This window comes from Myotis davidii, unplaced genomic scaffold (genome assembly GCF_000327345.1).
Source record: "Myotis davidii unplaced genomic scaffold, ASM32734v1 scaffold37, whole genome shotgun sequence".
Classification (NCBI taxonomy): Eukaryota; Metazoa; Chordata; class Mammalia; order Chiroptera; family Vespertilionidae; genus Myotis; species Myotis davidii.
In genome coordinates this window covers 3,969,161-3,989,991 of record NW_006289395.1, presented here as the reverse complement: position 1 = coordinate 3,989,991, position 20,831 = coordinate 3,969,161, and the positions used below count along the sequence as shown (strand labels likewise).

The 20,831-nt window shown below is 43.8% G+C and overlaps 1 protein-coding gene across 1 annotated transcript in view; it reads right to left on the bottom strand.

Annotated features, from left to right (window-relative positions):
• The window catches only part of LOC102760149 (dynein heavy chain 9, axonemal), a 194,745-nt gene that overhangs the window by 73,769 nt on the left and 100,145 nt on the right, over positions 1 to 20,831 (bottom strand). The window contains exons 27-28 of the mRNA XM_015562544.1: positions 8,290 to 8,446; positions 318 to 422 (exon numbers count right to left, since the gene is read on the bottom strand). Coding sequence (XP_015418030.1) covers positions 318 to 422; positions 8,290 to 8,446 — 262 coding nt within the window. The remainder of the gene's footprint in view (positions 1 to 317; positions 423 to 8,289; positions 8,447 to 20,831) is intronic.

Sequence of the window (20,831 nt, the reverse complement as noted above, 5' to 3'; positions counted from 1 at the left end):
GGAGCTGGCTCCGCCATCGAGGGCCCCTTTCCTCACCTGGGCAGCCGGTGAGCTGGCTGTCCTTGGGTCCCACTGTACCGAGGAGGACATGGAGTCCCACAGCATAAATGGGTCCCCCTCGGTAGGGACCTGCAGGGTTCCCTGTCCTGCTCTCAGGCCTGATTTAGAGGGTGGAGGAAGGGGCATGAAATGCAAGGAGGGAGGGGGACAGGGAAGGGGAGAAGGAGGACAGGTTGAAAACAAGAGGATGCAGACTTACGCAGTGCAGTGCTCAGCATGGAAACCACAGGGCTTCTAGCAACTTCTGGCCCCCATACCTGTACTGCCACCACCGACAGGACCTCCACGGAGATTCGATTAAATTCATCAAAACAGCCCCAGGCACCGGTCTGAGCAAGGCCCTTGTAGATGTTGCCGCAAGACTGCAATGAAACGTACAAAGATTAAATGACTATCATGCCTGGCTTATCAATACACACCTAAGTCATTTCCATCCTCTTTATCATAGATACTTCCAGACCCCTACAGACCCCGGGTTAGGAACTTGTATTAAAATTTCAAGACAATTAAATTTTTTATGGCTGTGGGTGCCAACAAAAGTCACAGGATCAAACAGAACCTTTTCAAGACACTTAGAACAAAATCCCTTTCAAATGTCATCGGGCTTGCATTACTGTTGATTCTGTAGCTTTCAAAATCCCAGGAAATGAATAAAATATTTTCTTGCACCAGGCAGACAAAAAGTCTGCCACTCAGCCTTTGGCATGTGCTGATGAAAAAGTTTATGTCTGTATCTTTAAAGCCCTGCCTGAATGCCCAGGTTTCCAGGGCAACAGGAAGCTGGAGGTGGGGCAGGAGCGATAACATCTATAGAAAATAAACTGCAGGTAAGTCTTTCTAATGAGAGCAAGGAAAGAATTTCAGAGGGCAGATGTGTATCTGTCCTAAAAATAAAAACCATTCTGAGCATCCTGCATGAACTAGTAAACCATGGAGCCATAGAACCAGAGAGGTTACTGGCCGACACTCCCAAGGTCATTGGCAAGGAGCTATCATGAAAGTGCTGGGAAAACGCAAATAGTAGGAGAGCCCCATTCATTTACTGAGTGGGCCTTGTTTGACCACCAGCTCTGCACAGCTCATGTGCTAGGCTCAGGGGGCTCGGTTTCTCTAAGAACTTCTGGTCAGGTTGTGGAGATAAGGTGCACAAAGAAAATAAGTAAATTGCTACACAAGCAGCGGTGCCGAGGGACAACATAAGCCACCAAGGTTACAGACAAGTTCAGAGGAATGGGTCAAAGTGCCCAGGAGTAATCAGTTTGGCCAGAGGTGAATTTCAGATAACATTACAGCAGCACTTTCCAAAGTTTGTTTCACGGAATGCCAAACCCGGAAGATGCTCCTTGAAGCTGAGGCTCTTTGGTCAAGCAAATCTGGGAAACACACATTTAATAACCCAATTTACAACATATATTAGCATTTTAAGAGCCCCGAGAAGTCCTGCACAATTAATTCACTTCAACTGTTTTAGGTGGCTGGATTTTTCATATGGACTTTGTTTCTCCTTATGTGGTCCCTGGCTTTCTCAGAGTGCACTCTGGCAAACATTAGTGGAAAGAGCACAAGAACAGAAGTCACAAGATCTGGGGCTTGGCATCCGACAGAACCATATGGTACCTTCAGAACATGCATTGGAAATGCTGGCTTGATGGGATAATAGTATCCGTGTGGGCATAATGGGAGGGGAGGGCTTTCCTGGCAGAGGAAAGATTATGAGCAAAATCATGATGTTTCCACAGAAAAATAAAGGTGAATTTCAGCTGGAAAGTTGAATTACGAAAGAGGGTCATGGCTATGAAAACACTTGAATTATCAAAAGGAATCTTTGGAGGTTTGGAACACAGAAAAATATCATTAAATCAACATTTTTAGCAGAACCTGTCTCACATTGCATATGCTAAGTTGGATGTGGGGCAGACTTTGAAAAGAGAGGGAAGAATAAACACCACCTTTTATTAAGCTCCTTGAATTCAATGATTCCTATATTGATGCAAATGCTTACTGAGTCTGTATGATGTGAGGGGAACTGTACTAGGTCCTGAGGAGCCAGCAGTGAACCAGGGAGACAAAGCCCCTGTTTCCATGGGGCTTACGTTCTAGTGGGGAGACCCGACAATGACACAAAAACAAGGCCGTCAGATGGTAAGTCCCACTGGAGTCTTAAATGAGGGTGATGTGGCTATTTCAGATGGAGCATTCACATCTCAGTGATGGCAAAGCTTTTGAGCTCAGTGCGTCAGCATTTTGAAAAACCCTAACTTAACTCTGGTGCCGTGTCACATATAGAAATTTTTTGATATTTGCAAACATAGTAAAACAATGACATATTTTTGATATTTATTTTATATATTTAAATGCCATTTAACAAAGAAAAATCAACCAAAAAAATGAGTTCATGTGTCACCTCTGACACGCGTGTCATAGATTCGCCATCACTGCTCTAGGAGGTACTACAAGTTCCAGGCTGGCTATTGCTATATTCATGAGGATATATGTATATATAACATTTGAGATATATAGTAATATCTATTATTATATTTGGAATAACAACAACAACCTGGCAAATGTCACACATACTTAAGTGGAAGTTCAGGAAGCAAAAGCTATGCTTTCCCACATTAATGGAGGGTTTTTAAACATGTATGTTGTTGAAAGTATTACACATGTTCCCCTTTTATCCCCCATTGGCACCCTCCACCCCACGCCTGACCTGTGCCCAGGTCTTTCCCACAAGATTGTCTGCCCACGGGCTATGCATATATGCATATAAGTGACAGCGTTTTCAGGTTGTGGCTCCCTTTCATCAAGTGCATACCCAATATATAAAATGGCAAAAGGTAGAGTTTTCAGAGGTAGATACTTGGCACTCCTGCAGTCTTTCCCCCTGGGGGCTTGTACAGAACCCCAGGACTCCGCCTGGCCCTATTTTTGAACCACCCCCACTGTACAGTGGCTCTAGGCCAGGGGTGGGCAAACTTTTTGACTCGAGGGCCACAATGGGTTCTTAAACTGGACCGGAGGGCCGGAACAAAAGCATGTATGGAGTGGTTGTGTGAACTAATATAAATTCAAAGTAAACATCATTACATAAAAGGGTACAGTCTTTATTTTTTTAGTTTTATTCATTTCAAATGGGCCGGGTCCGGCTCGCAGGCCGTAGTTTGCCCACGGCTGCTCTAGGCTGTGGTGTTGCCTTGCATAAGGTGGTGAGACTCTGGGCTGGGGTGAGGACAAGAAGAGTAGGGTTGAAGACCTGGAAGCAGGAGGCCTGCTGAAGGAAGAGTCAGCATTGGCGACTGATCGGAACTACAGAGGGAAGGATATGAAACTATCAGAATATCTCAGAATTTCCACCCTGGACCGCAGAGAAAAATGAGATTATTCATATTAATGCAGAGGTGGGGAACGTCCAGCCCGTGGGCCGTATAAAGCCCTCGAAATCATTTGGTCTGGCCCTGCCAAGGCATTAGGGATGAGTAAATTACATGATTGATCAAATATAACAGGCTAATTTTTAAGTTGGTAAGTTTTTATGACCCAGGAATGATGTTATAAATATTCAAATGGCCCTTGGCAGAAAAGAGGTTCCCCATCCCTATATTAATGGGTCGAGGAATCTGGCCTGGAGGACGACAGGAGTTAGCAGGTACTTCCTGGGAGGAGAGTGAGAGCCAAGTACCAGGCGAGGGCATCTGAATGGAGACCCCCACCGACCAGTGAAGAGAGGACGTAAGCTGGAAGGCAGGTTAGGGCGCCGTCAGTGCCCGGGTAAAACTGGAAAACATGAAAGAGAATCAGAAACTGAAACTCAGAAGGAAGACCAGAGAGGAAGGAGAAGGTGGAAGTTTAATGTTTCAGAAATCAAGCGAGCAGGTTCCAAGGAGTGGGTGTTCCACGGGGTTGCTGCTACCGGAAGTCAAAAAGAACCCAGAGAGTTTTAGGTTCCAAACCATTCGATGCTTCAGCAATAGCATCTCCAATCTGAGGCCCAGGGGGAAAGTCTTGGTGCTAAAATATAAAGAAGACACGAGCAGTCAAACTGCAACCGTTTCCAGAGAAAGTGGCTAGTGTTATACGTTTTCCAGCAGCAGCAATAAAGCAATAACTTTCCCTTTTTCCCAAGTCTCTATACCGGTCTGTGCCTCCACCCTCCACACCCCCCATCACCAGATGCCTCCTAACAGGATTCCTGTGGCAGAAGGACTGTGAGGGTCCTTGACTATGGCCCCAACTCCCCCCTGAGCCCTCCCGGCTTCACCACCCACGCCTCCCCACGTGCACTAGGTATTATTCAATCTTTTAAAAGCCTCTCATTCCTTCTTCTCCAGGTTTGCTACCCCATCATCTGCTCCTCACCCTCTCTGGCTTGAATAACTGCAATGCTCTTACCAAAAAGTTCCTTTCCTTCCAGTCTCCTCCTGTCTCCATTATCTCCCGTCCAGGAGGCTTCCTTGAATACCACTTGTTCTCATCACGCTCCTACTTCTGACCTCAGCCCTGAGCCCGGGAGGCCTGTCTGCAGCCCGCAGGGCCTTTCTGCAGCCCATGGGGCCTTTCTGCAGCCCACCACTTCAAGGTAGGTCTCGCAGTGGCTTTGTGTCCGCCCCTCCTTATTCAACCCTATCTTCTCTCTCCTCTTGATCCCCAACCCACTCTCTTGTACTCGGCCACTGTTCTATGCTCATTTCCAGCTTGCTCTCTGGAGATACACAAACAGAATATGTTGCCGTGAGTGTCGTGAATGACATAACAGAATGCTGCCCTGTGACAGCTCTTCCTGACCCTCCTACCTCTCCTCCTCCTAGCCGCCCGTGAGGAGCGTTCAGGGGGATCAGACCCAGGGGCAGGGGAAGGGCATTGACTGCATAGAAAACTGGGCTGTGTTAGATCATACATGCCCTGTTTGGCACTCCCCCAAATGTTCAACAGCCTTGGGGCTCACACCCTCCAAGGCTCAGCACACTCGGTGGTTCTCCCGCTACGCTGGAGCATCCAGGGCTCAGAGTTTGTGGAACACACATCAGCACTCAGGGTAATGCTGGCTGGTGTCTCCCCTAATTTCACGCCTCTTGTCTCTCCAAGTGGACTGGGTTATGCCCTATCTACCTGTCTATCTATCATCTGTCTATTATCTATCTATCTATCTATCTATCTATCTAGAGCATCCAGGGCTCAGAGTTTGTGGAACACACATCAGCACTCAGGGTAATGCTGGCTGGTGTCTCCCCTAATTTCACGCCTCTTGTCTCTCCAAGTGGACTGGGTTATGCCCTATCTACCTGTCTATCTATCATCTGTCTATTATCTATCTATCTATCTATCTATCTATCTACCTACCTACCTACCTACCTATATTTTTGGTATCCTCCCATGATGCCTAGCACAAGCTGAGCAATGGTGATATTCACATTCCCTGGATTGCTGGAGTGAGCTTTGTGCTGAAAGTAGTCTGAATCGCTGGACAACAAAAGGAAGACCAGGTTGGAGAACAGCTTAGTGAGACTGGTTACCAAGGATGCTTAGTGTCCAGGAAGGGATGGGATGACCATCCTTTTGGGGTGCTTCCCTGTGGCTATCCCCACTGATGGTACTCTGCCCTGTGTCTCGTCTAGACTTACATGGCCAAAGCTTTGCTCACTCCTTAGTGAGACTGGTTACCAAGAATGCATAGTGTCCAGGAAGGGATGGGATGACCATCCTTTTGGGGTGCTTCCCTGTGGCTACCCCCACCCCCAAGGACGGGTATAGAGACTTTGGGGTACTCTGCCCTGTGTCTCGTCTAGACTTACACGGCCAAAGCTTTGCTCACTTTTCAGACAAACTAAAGATAGACTCCCCTTCTCACACTGTACCCTTAGAGCAGTGGTTCTCAACCTTCCTAATGCCACAACCCTTTAATACAGTTCCTCATGTTGTGGTGACCCCCAACCATAAAATTATTTTCGTTGCTACTTCATAACTGTAATTTGGCTACTGTTATGAATCGTAATGTAAATATCTGATAGGCAGGATGTTTTTTCACTGTTACAAATTGAACATAATTAAAGCATAGTGATTAATCACAAAAACAATATGTAATTATAGATGTGTTTTCCAATGGTCATAGGCGACCCCTGTGAAAGGGTCGTTCGACCCCGAAAGGGGTCTCAACCCACAGGTTGGCGACCCACAGGTTGAGAACCGCTGCCTTAGAGGAATCAGTGGGTCAGGATTAAGTAAGAGTTTTAAAGGGATTCGGTTAAATGGCCTTAGTGACCCCTGGCTGTGGGCCAACTCAGCTGTTCCCGTTTGCTAGACCTGGCATATGTAATTACATATGTGTTTTCCGATGGTCTTCAGCAACCCCAAAGGGGTCGCAACCCACAGGTTGGCGACCCACAGGTTGAGAACTGCTGCCTTAGAGGAATCAGTGAGTCAGGATTAAGTAAAAGTTTTAAAGGGGTTCGGTTAAATGGCCTTAGTGACCCCTGGCTGCGGGCCAACTCATCTGTTCCCGTTTGCTAGACCTGGCGTGACAGAAGACATCGCTGACTTTCTTTAATCAACATGTCAGGTCTTCACATCTACATGAGTGTGTCCTCCAGAATGTTCCTCCTGGGAGAGCACACTTATTTCAGCAACATTGCTCAACTATGGAAGAATATAAAAACTTAAAATAATCTTTAAGGCGAGCTAATTTCATTAAAGGGGGGAAAATCTTTCTTCTTCCAGCCTGACTTCAAAGGAAACATTATCTTAAAGTGTTTAATCAATAAAAGCAACCATGTTAAAATTCAGAGTGTGTAGACTAAGGAAGACAGTTATCTGGGTCTGCATCCTATTTTGTTTGCTTACTATGAGAAAACATGGTGCTATAGATTCTACAATGCTCTGCACAGCAAAATTTCATATACAGGAGAGATCACTAAAGTTACCAGAGGTGAACTGCATTTGAAGCATCTAAACGTGGTAACTGCAAGTATTATCTTGCCATCTCTAAAATTGGTTTTAAATTCAATTTATTTTGCAATCAATACACATGATTTTTGCACATAAATATTTAATCTATTCTTAATGCATTTGGTTTATTTTTCTACTCTCAATTTATTTACATGCTACCCTGTTATAAAAACAATGAGACAGCAAGGCAGCGTATTATTACAGTTTTTTAAAAAGGAATCTACATAAGGAGAAGAGGCTGCTGGCTAACAGTTCCCTAATGGGTCCTCTGCTTGGCTCCGTGTCACAGAGCCTGAGTGGCAAGTGCCTAAGTGAAGAACATTAGCCTTGTACTTGCCTTGTGTGGGGGTCTCTTGCTAGTAGGGAGGGGTTAATCTAGTCTGTCTTCAGAAGTCACACCTGCCCTTACAGAATATTTTGCCCTTGTGGGTATTCTGGGGGAAATGACCATTTTTACAGAGGGGCACAAATATGATTTTTATGTGATTTTTATTTTAATAAGACTTTATATGAGCTGCTTACTAGTCTTTCTGTGGTTCTAGGTCAAACAGGAAATTTAGGCCTTTGGATATATATTCGGCTCCTTCATTTTACAGATGATGATAGGAAGACCCCAAAGAAGGTGAAGCAAGAAAACCGTCTGTGGTTGCAAACCTCCTCAGAGGAAGCAGATTCCATGTGTGAGATTTACAAGGTCAGTGAGCTCCAAGAGAGCTGCTTACTAGTCTTTCTGTGGTTCTAGGTCAAACAGGAAATTTAGGCCTTTGGATATATATTCGGCTCCTTGATTTTACAGATGATGATAGGAAGACCCCAAAGAAGGTGAAGCAAGAAAACCGTCTGTGGTTGCAAACCTCCTCAGAGGAAGCAGATTCCATGTGTGAGATTTACAAAGTCAGTGAGCTCCAAGACTGTCCTAGCTGGTTTGCTCAGTGGATAGAGCGTCGGCCTGTGAACTGAAGGGTCCCAGGTTCAATTCTGGTCAAGGGCACATGCCCGGGTTGAGGGCTCAATCCCCAGTAGTGGGCATGCAGGAGGCAGCCGATCAATGATTCTCATCACTGATGTTTCTATCTCTCTCTCCCTCTCCCTTCCTCTCTGAAATCAATAAAAATATATTAAAGATAAAAAATAAGCAAGCTCCAGGACCAAAGCCCCGAGGTCTTCTGTGGAGGAGGGAGCAGAACTCTCCATGTCGGGGCCTCTGGGCTGGCCAGGGTGGCGTGGATAAGGGGTCCCTGGTTTGGGCCACTGCCCCATTCCTAGTCCCTCCCAAAGCCAGGCCTGTACCTTGTAGTCCATTTGCTCTGAGCAGTTAAACACGTAGACCATGATGCCCAGCGCGCGGCCCAGGTCCTTGGTGGTCTCCGTCTTGCCTGTGCCTGCAGGTCCCGCTGGAGCCCCACTCATGGTCAGATGCAGAGACTGGGTGAGGGTGATGTAGCACCTGCGGAACACGGGGGCATGGGTAATTGCCAGGGCCACGGGTGCCGATGAGTAGCGCTGGCCCAGCCAGGTCCTAGTGAGAGAGAGCTGGGAGGCCCAGGGGAGGCCTGGCAGCTTCCAAAAGGAAACCCTAGAGCCCGCCCCATCTGCTCCCCACAGCGCTGTGGGGAGGACTTTCTAAAGGTCACCTGATCACGATGCCCCACTCTGCCAGGCCCTTCCCAACCTTGCCCTGCCTACTTCTTCAGCTCATTATCAGACCTCCCCTCTCCCAAGCCCAATGCTCTGAGTCTGTTCATGTACAGTTATTCCCTCACCCAGTGCTATGGTCTGAATGTTTGTCTCCCCGCAAACTCATAAGTTGAAATCCTAACCCTTGAAGATGACGGTATTAAGAGGTGGAGCCTTTGGGAGGTGATTAGGTCATGAAGCTGGAGCCTTCATGAGTGAGATTCATGCCTTCCTAAGAGGCTGCAGAGGGACCCCTGTCCCTGCCATCGCATGAGGACTCAGCGAGAAGGAGCCATCTACGCGGCAGAAAGAGGCCCTTCACATGAACATGACCAAGCTGGTGCCTTAATGCTGGAATTCCCAGCCTCCAGAACTAAATGTCTGTTGTTTATAAGCTCCCTAGTTGTGGTGTTCTGCTCCAGCAGCCTGGATGGATGAAGATACCCAGACACACGAGAGCTATGCTTGTCCCTCTCTCCTTCCCCATCAGCCCCCGAACTTCCAGTCTACCTGGATCGAGTTCCTCTTCAGTCTTTGCCCAGCTGATGGCTACGAACCCCTCAGGGCTCATATTTGTCTTTACGTCTCCCGCTAAACATCCCCAGACCTCTCAACATGGGGGAGTGAGCAGATGTGGGTTCCCCCTCAGCAGAGTTCCCACTCCACTTACAACCATTACATGTATTTAACACACGTCTTTCATGCAGATCTTAATAAGATACATATAGGTGGGGTTACGTCTTACCATTTCATCCCCAGAGAGTAGCACATAAAGGCCCTTATGATTATTCTAAATCAAAGAAGCAAATTCATAAATGAATGGCTTGATCATTCAGTCTGTTTAATCCTCCTGTGACTATTTTTACTAATGACAATAAACTCAACTTCAAGCTTGTTTTTGACACTTAAAAAAGAAAAGACTTGTCAGCCTGGCCAGTGTGGCTCAGTTGGTTGGAGTTCTTCCCGTGCACCGAAAAGGTGGCGGGTTCGAACACAGTGGGGATGCATGTGGGAGGCAACAGACTTGTCAGCCTGGCCAGTGTGGCTCAGTTGGCTGGACTGTCTTCCTGTATACCGAAAAGGTGGCAGTTCGAACACAGTGGGGATGCATATGGGAGGCAACTGATTGTTTCTTGCTCACATCAATAGTTCTCTCTCACTCACTCTCTCTAAAGAAATAATAAATAAATAAATAAAACGTATTACCATTTAGATGGAAGTGTGCCATTGGGTAATAAGCACATGAAAAGCTGCTCAAAATCATTGGTCATTAAAAATGTAAATTAAATCCACAATGAGATACCACAACACACCCACCAGGATGGCTGTAATAAAAAGGCAGACAAGAACAAATATTACCAAGGATGTGCAAACATTGGAAACCTCAGGAATTGCTGGTGGGAATGTGAAGTGGTACAACTACTCCAGAAAACAGTTTGGCAGTTTTTTAAAAAGTAAACATTACCATATTGTCCTAGGAATTTACCCAAGGGAAATGAGAATGCATGTGCATGCAGACAAACTTAGGTAGGAATGTTCACAGCAGTATTTATAACACTAAGAAACTGAAAACAACCCAAATGTCTACCAATAGTGAATGAGTAAACAAAATGTGACATTGCCAGGCAATGGAACATTAAAAAAATGAAGTACTGATACAAGTGGCAACAGGGATGAACCTTAAAGACATTCTGCTAAGTGAAAGAAGTCAGACGCAAAAGGTTCCATGTTATGTCATTTCATTTATGAAATGTCCAGAAAACACAGGGACAGACATTAGGTCAGCAGCTGCCTGGGAGGGGGTGAGAGTGTGGACTGACTGTGAATAGGGGGGCAGTGTCCTAAACTAGGCTGTGATAATGGTTGTACAACTTGTGAATTTACTAAAAATCATTGAATTGCACACTTGTAATAGGTAAACTTTAAGGCATGTATATTATACCTCAATAAAGCTGTTTCAAATGTGCCATTGGCCCCATTTTTTTATACCTGGAAAATCAATACCTGGGCTCCCAGCCTGCAGGTTGGATAGGGAGGAGCCATGTGAGGGGGCCTCTGCCATGAGTTCTGTTTCTGAATCTGAGATCTAGAGTTAACCCCATTCATGCAGATGGTGACTGGGTCTCCACTAGAACCAAAATGGTTTGAAAAGACTTGAAGTGAGCTCCTGACCTCCTTTAATTCAGTGCAAAATTCCCACATTTGCTTCAGCCTTTGAGAGTGAACCCTAGAAGGCAGGTTCCCTAGGCACAGAGGAGAGGGGTGCTGATTTTTTCTACCGGGAGCTGGAGCTTTCCCGTGTGATGGAATGTGTTGGCTCAGCTGATTGGAGCATGAGCTGCACTTAACTCCTGATTACGTGGGCTCACACAGCTGCCTCACTCTCCCCTGTGGACTCACTCACATTACAGTTGTTGCTCAGTCAGGCGGGCTCCAAGGCCGGGTGAGTCAGGTCCAGGGGAAAAATTGCGTCTCATTTCCCTGGTTCTGTCACTGTAACCATTTGGCAGTATTTCCTTCCTCTCAAGCATTCACAGTTAGATCTTCACAAAGTCCTGTGTGTAGCCTTAACCATACCTGCCCTCCTGAGCTGAGTTCTGGCTCCAGATCAGCCCCTGTGCCCTTCACCTCTTCCAGCCTCAGGTTTCTTCTAGAACTACTGGGGCCTGCCACAACTCTGAACCTCCCAGGAGGAGGGCCAGCTGCCTGGACTGGTAGAGGCCGGACCCCAGGCAACTTTCCTCCCTTCTCTCTCTCTCCTTTCTGTCCCAAGACTGTCCCCTCCTCCACCAGAGGGCAACCCCAGCCTCCTCTCCCTGGAACTGGGGCCTTTCCAAGAACAGTATTTCCCTCTCCTGCATCCAGGATCACAGGGTTTCTCAAAAATAGAATTCTCACAGAAAACTCCAGAATCTCTCAAAAGAAATCCTCAGAACTGGGTAGCGATCTCTTTTGGAGCATCTATCGAACTTCTGGTCATCTTCTGAGGAAGCACTTGGGGGAAAATGCTAAAATATGCGCCTCCCCCTTAATTATCGAACTCCAGAGCTGGAAGGGACTTCCCAGATCAACGAATCCAACCCCTTTATTTACAGACTAGAGGCCCGATGCACGAAATTCATGCTCAGCCCTCACAGCCCCAGCTGCCTCATGGCCCTGCGTCCCCCCCACCCCCCCCCCCCCGCCCACTGGTCGTTCTGGAAGGTTGTTCTGCCATCAGGTCTTATTAGCATATTAGCTCTTTATTATATAGGATAGACTGAAGCTCAGGAAAAGAACATGGTCTCTTTAAGGGGTTGTAATAACTAAGGCAGGGCCATGAAATAGCTAAAGGGCTATGAGGAAAACCCAAAGAAAAGAAGGAAACAGTATTTCCCTCTCCTGCATGTGGGTCAGCGTTATGCTCAGGCTCTAAGCCAGCAGAATGTCCTGTCCTTGGGGACACACGCTCCTGCTCTAAGATTCCATCTGTGTTCTTGATAGATTGTCCGTTTCTTTCATCACCCAAGCCAACTTCTTCAGTATGCGCCTGTTTCCCAGTGATGGGGGCATCATGCTACAGGGCAATGACTGCCATCACACAGGCTGGTCCAACTCTTGCCTCTATGACAAAGTGTTTGTGAAATTTGCCAAAGTCATTAAAGCTTAGTGCCTTAAAAATGTGTGATTGGGGTCCATTACACAGTATTTTCTTTGTACAAAGCAATTTGGATAAATTTGCTGCATTAAAAACAATAGCAATTGTGAGAATGGCAAGTAATCCTTTAAGACGAGCACATGTCTAACCAACTAACCCAGTGGTTCTCAACCTTGGCTGCACATTAGAATCACCTGGGAATCTTTTTAAAATCCTGATTTTTGGGCCTCATCCTCCGGAAATTCTGTTTCTTTGTTATGGGTGGGGCCACAACATTAGTAACAAAGAAACAGAATTTCCGGAGGATGAGGCCCAGAAATCAGGATTTTAAAAAGATTCCCAGGTGACTCTAATGTGCAGCCAAGGTTGAGAACCACTGAACTAACCTAACACGGGTCCATTCAGTTAGCTGTTTATTGGGAACACGGACCCTTTGGTGCTGGAAGAGACCTCAGAGGTTTGGCTCCTTTTCCTTTTTCTAAATTTATTATTTAACATGTTTTCTGATTTATTTTATTTTATTTTTAAAATATATTTTTATTGATTTTTAGAGAGGAAGGGAGAGGGAGAGAGAGAGATAGAAATATCAATGATTAGAGAGAATCGTTGACCTGCTGCCTCCTATATACCCCACATTGGGGATCAACCCACACTGGGGATTGAGCCCGAAGCCCAGGCATATGCCCTGACCAGGAATCAAACCATGACCTCCTGGTCCATAGGTCAATGGTCAACCACTGAGCTACACCATCCGGGCTCTTTTTTTATTGACTTTAGAGAGAGAGGAAGGTTGAGGGAGAGAGAGAGAAACATCGATCGGCTGCCTCCTGCATGCCCTCTACCGGGGATCAAACTGGTAACCTGGGCATGTGCCTTGAGCAGGTATCGAACTGGCGACCTCTGGGTACATGGATGACGCTCAACCAACTGAGCCACACAGACCAGGGCAGAGGTTTGGCTCTTTCCCCATGCCAGGCTCTCTCCCATTAAAGCCTTCAAATACATCATAGGATCCTGTAGCTTTTCCTCCCAGCAAGGTATAACTTCTTATTTCAGAAGGCAGCGCCTTTCACACTGGGTCAGCTTTAGTTGTTTGAAAAGACTTACTAGTATTGAGCTGAAGTCTCTTGTTTTCTTTGGGCAAATGACTTCTATTGGCTTTGCTCTTATCTGCCCCATCAGGCTCTTATGAGCGTGAGATGAAAGAAAAGATAAGAAAGGTAGAAAGCCGATTCACTCTCAAAGTATTTTTTTTAGGATAACAAATATATAAAACATCGCTTTTCCTTTTTTGATAGTCATTTTTGACAGATTAAAGAAAATATCAAAGATACTATATCCTGATTTCAGTTACGAATAGCTGTGGCTATCCCAGAAATGTGGTCTGGCTAATCTTAGAGTTGGTGGCATCCTAATTGGCTTGTATCCATTTTCCATTGCTATGTAAAAAATTACCACACATTCAGTGGCTTAAAAATTCTAAATAATTTTAATAATTGAAAATGACGAGGTGGACCCAACAAAGTAAAATGTAAGAAAAGAGAGTGCAGATTAGTCTCCCAGCACTTGCACATGTACAGAACCGGGAGCTGTGGTTAGACCAGGGGTGGGCAAACTTTTTGACTCGAGGGCCACAATGGGTTCTTAAACTGGACCGGAGGGCCGGAACAAAAGCATGAATGGAGTGTTTGTATGAATTAATATAAATTCAAAGTAAACATCATTACATAAAAGGGTACGGTCTTTTTTTTCAATAGTTTTATTCATTTCAAACGGGCCAGATCCGGCCCGCGGGCCGTAGTTTGCCCACGGCTGGGTTAGACAGTTCACGGGAAGGAGACCCTGGGCTTTTCACAGGTTTCAAGCTCAGTGTGAGAAACAGCATTCATAGAAGAACATCCTCAGCATCTGTCAAATCTGTCCCTATAACATTTTAACTTTACAATTTTGAAAATGGTCTGTCTTCAGCATAAACACCCCCAATTTTAGAATCTATTCCTTTTGCTCTACACTGGTTGGTAAATGTCTTTCTCAGAACGTGACACAAAGAACTGAGAGCAATGAATGACATATGATCTCTGTCGCAAAAGTGATAACATACCTGGTAACGGAACTGGAGTAGTTATAGCTCTGCTTCATCTGATGTTTACGTCTCACATAAAATTAGAAATTCTAGAGGTGACTTAGGAAACTCAAGAGAAATCAAGAGTGAAATTCTTACAAGTATTAATACAGGGTAGCAGAACAGAAGAGAGATTTATATTACACAAGTGTAAAGAAAGTTAAAGCTATAATGAAATTAAACAATGATTTCTTAGCTACAACACCAAAAGCACAGTCCATAAAAGAACTGACAAAGTGGACTTCACCAAAATTTAAAACTTCTGTACTTCAAAATACACCATTAAGAAAATGGAAAGATGAGCAACAGACTGAGATAAAATATTTGCAAACATACCTGCAATAGAATATATGCAAACATATATGCAAACAGAATATGCAAAGAATTCTTACAACAGACAAATTAAACAATAGGCAAAATATATGTACAGAGAGTATGCCAAGGAAGATATACAGATAGCTAATGAGCACAGGAAAGGATATTCAATATCATTATTAGAAAAGTACAAATTAAAATTCAAATAAGATACTACTTCACATCCATTAGAATAGCTATAATTAATTAGGCTGACAATAAGCTATGTTGTAAGGATGAGGAGGAACAGGAACCCTCTTAAATTGCAGGTGGGGATAACAAATGATCCAGCCACTTTGGAAAATTGTTTGACAGTTTCTTAGAAAGTTAACATAAAACTTCCACACCATCCAGCAATTCCCCTCCTAGGTATACACCCAAGAGAAATGGAAACATTTATCTACAGAAATACACACAAATTTCACAGCAGCATTACTTATCATAGCCCCCAACTAAAATAGCCTGTGTTCATCAACTGGTGAGTGGACAGACCAAATGGGTCATGTCTCTGAAATGGAATACTATTCAGACATAAAGAGGAACAAACCACTGACACCTGCTCTACCAAGGCTGCACCAAAAATCGTCTGCAAAATCAGAGCCAGACACAAGAGAGCACACGTCATATGGTTCCATTTATAAGAAATGCTCAGAATAGACAAGTTTATAGAGACAGAAATCCAGTGGATGCCTGTGACTGGCGTTGGGAATGAGGATTAACTATAAATGGGCATGAGGGATCTTACCGTTGAAAAACTGATTTTTGGTGATAGTTACACCACTCGGTAAATTTACTGAAAGTTATTGAATTGTATACTTGGAATGGTGATACTTTTGATATGTAAAATACACCTTAATAAAGTTGTTTACATATATATATATATGTATATATATATATATAATCTTAAGTAGCAACAAACATTTTTAAAAGATCTAGAGATAACAATAAGAAATACTATATGAAGATACTTATAAACTTTTCTGATAAACATAATTAAAGTATAAATAAGCAGAAATAAGTCACATTTTATAAAGATGCCTATTCATTCAAAAGTAATTTGAAGGAATTAAGGTTGGCCAATTAAAACCCTAATCATTTACATTTTGGAACTGGACAAAATGATTAAAGTTCATTTGAAAGAGGAAACAGAAAAGCTAAACAAAAAAGTCAATGAAGATACATGATGTAGACCAGCATGTCAAACTCGCGGCCCACGGGTCGCATGCCTTGTTTATTTGGCCCGTGTTAGCTTTTGAGTTTTACATGCTTGATGTAGACCTTTATATAAAAAAATTACCATTCGTGAAAAGTTACAAGCCTTAAATAGTATGGCTGATAGATAAATTAACATACTGATGAAACAAAATAGCTATTTTGAGGTAGTTTCATAGACTCAGAACTTTGAATATGGTAGAGCAAACATCACAAAGCAAAAAGGAAAAGGGCCTATTACTCATTACTCATTACTTAAAAACAAACGAAAAAAAATCAAACCATATGCTCCCTGAGATAGTTTCTGTGGGTTTTCCTTGCTCAGGATTCCACACTTTGGGAGTCATCTCCACTACATCATGGATTCTGATGGGGCTGCCAATCAAAGTATTTCCCATCCTCCCAGGGGTAGGCACAAGTTTGGGCAAAATACTGATCTCACTGGTGATCAGAGATGAGCACATGATTGAGACAGAACCAATCAGAGTCCCTTCAAGGAATCTGATGTACAGTGCTGGGCAAGAGAGGGTCTGAATCCAAAGTCATCCACTATGGAAGACGGTATGGAGTTTCCTCAAAAAGTTAAAAATGGAACTCCCATTTGACCCAGTGATCCCACTTCTATGAATATATCCCAATAAATCAGAAACACCAATCAGAAAGGATATATGCACTTCTATGTTCCTAGCAGCACAATTCACCATAGCTAAGATCTGGAAACAGCCTAAGTGCTTGGAGGGTTGGGGGGCAGGAGGGGGAGTAAGAGATCAACCAAAGGACTTGTATGCATGCATACAAGCATAACCAATGGACACAAGACACTGGGGTGCATGGGAGGCTAGGGGAGGGCCAAGGGGAGAAAAAAAAGGAGACATATATAATACTCTTTGTAATACTTTAAGCAATAAAACAATTTTAAAAAATCAACGGAAAAAACAACAACAAAGTCATAAGGTATAGGCATGGAGAACATCTTTCCAGCCATACAAAGAAAATCTGTGGGAGAGAGAAGTCAGTACTCAGAAGAAAGTGAAGCCATGATCGGAGAATGCAAACCCTATCAAGGCTCAGGAGATGGTTACACTACAGCAAGCTGGACTCATTTCCCAGGTAGGTGAGATAAAAGGCCACTTTCTGTTTAAGTTAGTTGAGCTTGACTTCTATCACTTGTCACTGTTTTTGTTTTGTTGTTGTTGTTTTAGATCCTCACCCAAGGATATTTTTTTTCATTGGTTTTGAGAGAGAGAGAAACATAGATTGGGTGCTTCCCACACATGCCTTGACCAGCGATAGAAACCTGCAACCTAGGTATGTGCCCTGACCAGGAAGAGAACCCAAACCCTTTAGGTGTATGGGATGATGCTCCATCCCACTGAACCACCTGGCCAGAGTGTAACTAAAAATGTTTCGATGAAAATGCTCACTTTATTCAATTGACAAAAAGTTCAACAAAGAATTATAGAGGTTAAAGGAAAAAGTAAAATAAAAGAAACTATGATAAAATAAGGTGAATATTAAACTGATCTTGAAATGGGCTGGGGCTTTATAAGTATAAAAGTAAAAAAAATGGGCAATGGCAGTAACAAATAATTCACACGAGAGGAAAATATAATAGCCAATAAACACATAAAAATGCTCAGGCCTGCGAGTCATTAAGATCACCCAACTTCAAATGAAACATAAAATTAATAATATTTTAACAATAATACTTAATGCTGTCAAGAATTCTGTGAGATGAACACTCTCATAAACTAGCAAGAGTGAGAGCAACATTTTTTTCAAGAATAATTTAAAAGTATGTGTCATCCAATTATCCTGCTTCTTGGAATCTTTCCTGGTGAATTAGTGAGAAATGTAATAAAAATTCATATAAAAGTGAGTTCAGACAGTCTTAATTTTAACAGTAAAAGCCTAGATATAACTTAAATATCCCATAATGTTAGATAAATTACGAGATACTTGTAAGTCGAAGGGAATGCAGCTATTAGAATGTTTTAGAAGACTATTTAGAGAATAAACACACGCTATAGAACTATATAAAAAGAGCGATCTATGACATTTTATACACAGCATTTGATTGCCATTTCATTTTTTTTCAAAGTCTACATGTAGAAGCAATATTAACAATGGTTACCTCTGGGTGACATTTTCTTTGTTTACAGATTACTAAGTTTTTCCATAAAAATCTCAGATAAAAACCTTTTTAAAAAAAGTGTATGACTTTTGCTAGTGCCCTTGCCCAGGAAATCACCTTCAAAGACTCTTGCAACAATGACATCTCACCTCCTTGCAGTGGGTGCTGAGAAATGAAGAGGTGCTCAAAATTGGTAAGTGGTTGATTAAAACATTACTTAACACAGCCCAGGGCTGAAGGGGCGTTTGTGTGTGAAGGTGAGGGGGACAAAAGGGAGGACCATCCGAAGGTTAAGACACAACTTATGAGAATCGCTTTGGTTCAGCCTGAAAAAGCATTTCCATTTAGTTCCTCTTAGCATCGTGCCAGGGCCCTGCGACAGTGCTGAGCCCACGTGCCTGCTTATACATTCAAGTCCCATCCAGGCGGTGGGAAATTCCAAAGAAACAGACATAGTGAGTGCGACGCACTGTAATGCGGGTGTGCTTTTAATGAATGTGCAAAGGTTGCATGGATCAATTGTCCATTTGATTAATTCCTCTGGCAGGAGAGAATTAAATGTACTTAAGCTACACACCAGCGAAAGCTGGATGCTTTTTAAAATGTGATTTTCTGTGTTAAGGCCAATTTTTTTTTCTGTGCAAAACCTTTCTTGAGATAATAATGGAAGTCATTGAGAAAATGGAATTTGCCATGTAAATATTCACAACATCCTACTTTGTCAGAAAAGCGTCTAATGTGCAAAACAAGGTCAAGGTCTATATGGTACGCACCATTGTTTGCAGCAAATCTTCCTTTCAAGTTCTTATTTGCATTATTTCATAGAAGAGGTGATAATTTCCTGCTTTAGGAAGAAGTCATTGCCAAAGCCCTTGCCTTTCCCTCTACAAGGCATTTAGCATTAGAGTTCTAGAGACTCCTAAGTCCAAAAGAGGTAATTATCTTCTTCAACTTGTTGGCAGGCATGAAGCCCCCAGGAAAAAAAAGTCTTGTACTTTTTATCACTTGGAGAGATAATGTCTGATATGTCAATGGAGGGGAAGGCAATATTCTGAATGGTATGGCGAAGCGGCGCACACCTGAAAGTCTCAGCAATCATTTCACTGCATCCAGATCAGGAGTATTCCGTGCGTGCCTACTATGTGCCAGGCATGGTGCTGGGTCCTGGGTGTGGAGCAGTGAGCAAATCAACGTCAATGTCATCACAGACAGATTCTGATTAAATTGCTCAGATAGAGGAAAGCTTCATTGTTCTGTTCCAAGTGATGTTCTATTAGATCATGATTCAGGCCAGGCAAATATATCAAAATATTACTGTCACAGAGCATTCTGTATCGGATTTCCTCCCTGTTTAGGGGCGGTGTCTTACTGAGAGTCGCTAGAAAGTCAAAGGAACATGAGAGGGGCCACTCTGAGTGAAGATGCAGGTGAGAAAGCTTTTCCTTTAACCCTCACTGAATGATTCCTACCAACGGATGGAGCCCACATCAAACCTTGAAGATGCCAACCTCCCCTCCCCACGCTGCTACTGCTTTTGCCATCCCTGCTGCAGAGAAATCTGCATCTCCCTCTGGACAGACGGTGTCTGCCTTGTAGCCTAAGCTGGGGCAGGAAGGAGGGTGGTCCCCAGCTAAGAGCAGAAGACAGAAATATCACTTCTCATATGACCTCATTGCCCTGTGTCCAGCAGCAGAGACGCAGACAGATTCCTGCATAGGTGCCTCCTCTGAGTCAACCTCCCCTTCCGGATTCTGCCCATTCTTATACTTCAACGTTCAGCCACCATTCGTTCGAGCCATATTAATTCAGCATCTACTGGGTGCTGGTGACATAGCGACAAACAAAACACAGAGGTTCCTGATCACAGAGCTCACATTCCAAAAGGGAATGCAGCCAGCAAGCAAGCCATCAAGGTCATTTCAGAACATGGGCAAGGTCAGGAAGAAGACAAGCAGAGTGAGCCATCAGGGTCATTGCTGTGTGTGTGTGTGTGTACATACGTGTGTGCGCAGAGAGAGAGTGTCTGTTAGAAAGAGTCTCCTCAGAACTGAGAGTAGAACTAAAGGGTGAGAAGGTGACAGTGGAAGAAAAGGACATTCCAGGCAAAGGGGAAAGTAGTCACTCATGCAAAAGGCTCTAAGTTGGAATGAACCTAAAGGGATCAAGGAATAGACAGGTCAGTGCCAGGCCTCAGGGTGGTTGGTAGGAATTACTAAGTCCCATGAAGAACTCAGGTTTTAGTCCAAGTGCAGTGGGGAGTGATGAGAGAGTGGTGTGACCTCTACAGGGTTCCCGAGGAAGGAGGAAGTGGGGAGTGGTCTGGGTGGGATTCTGGATGGAAGGTCTTTCCAGAATAGCAGGGAAAATGAATTACAAGGTGAAAAGCATGGGGGTGGGGGAGAGAAACCATAGATCTTACTTTGTGGATGATGTTTGGATTTTCAACTCCTCTGCATTTCCCACATCCTATTCCAAGAGCACAGTGATTACAATTTAACTAAACATTGTTTGGAAGTATATTTGAGAATTTAACCAGGATACATGCAATAACACTGAAAATAGGCAGAGCGAAAATTAAGTAAAAGACGACACAGATTCTATTTGGCCGTTTTATCCTTCAAAATTTACGATGGAGAAGAAGAGATTCAGTGTTTGATGGAATTATAAGGGGAAAGGGCAGTAGCTCTTAGAATTTG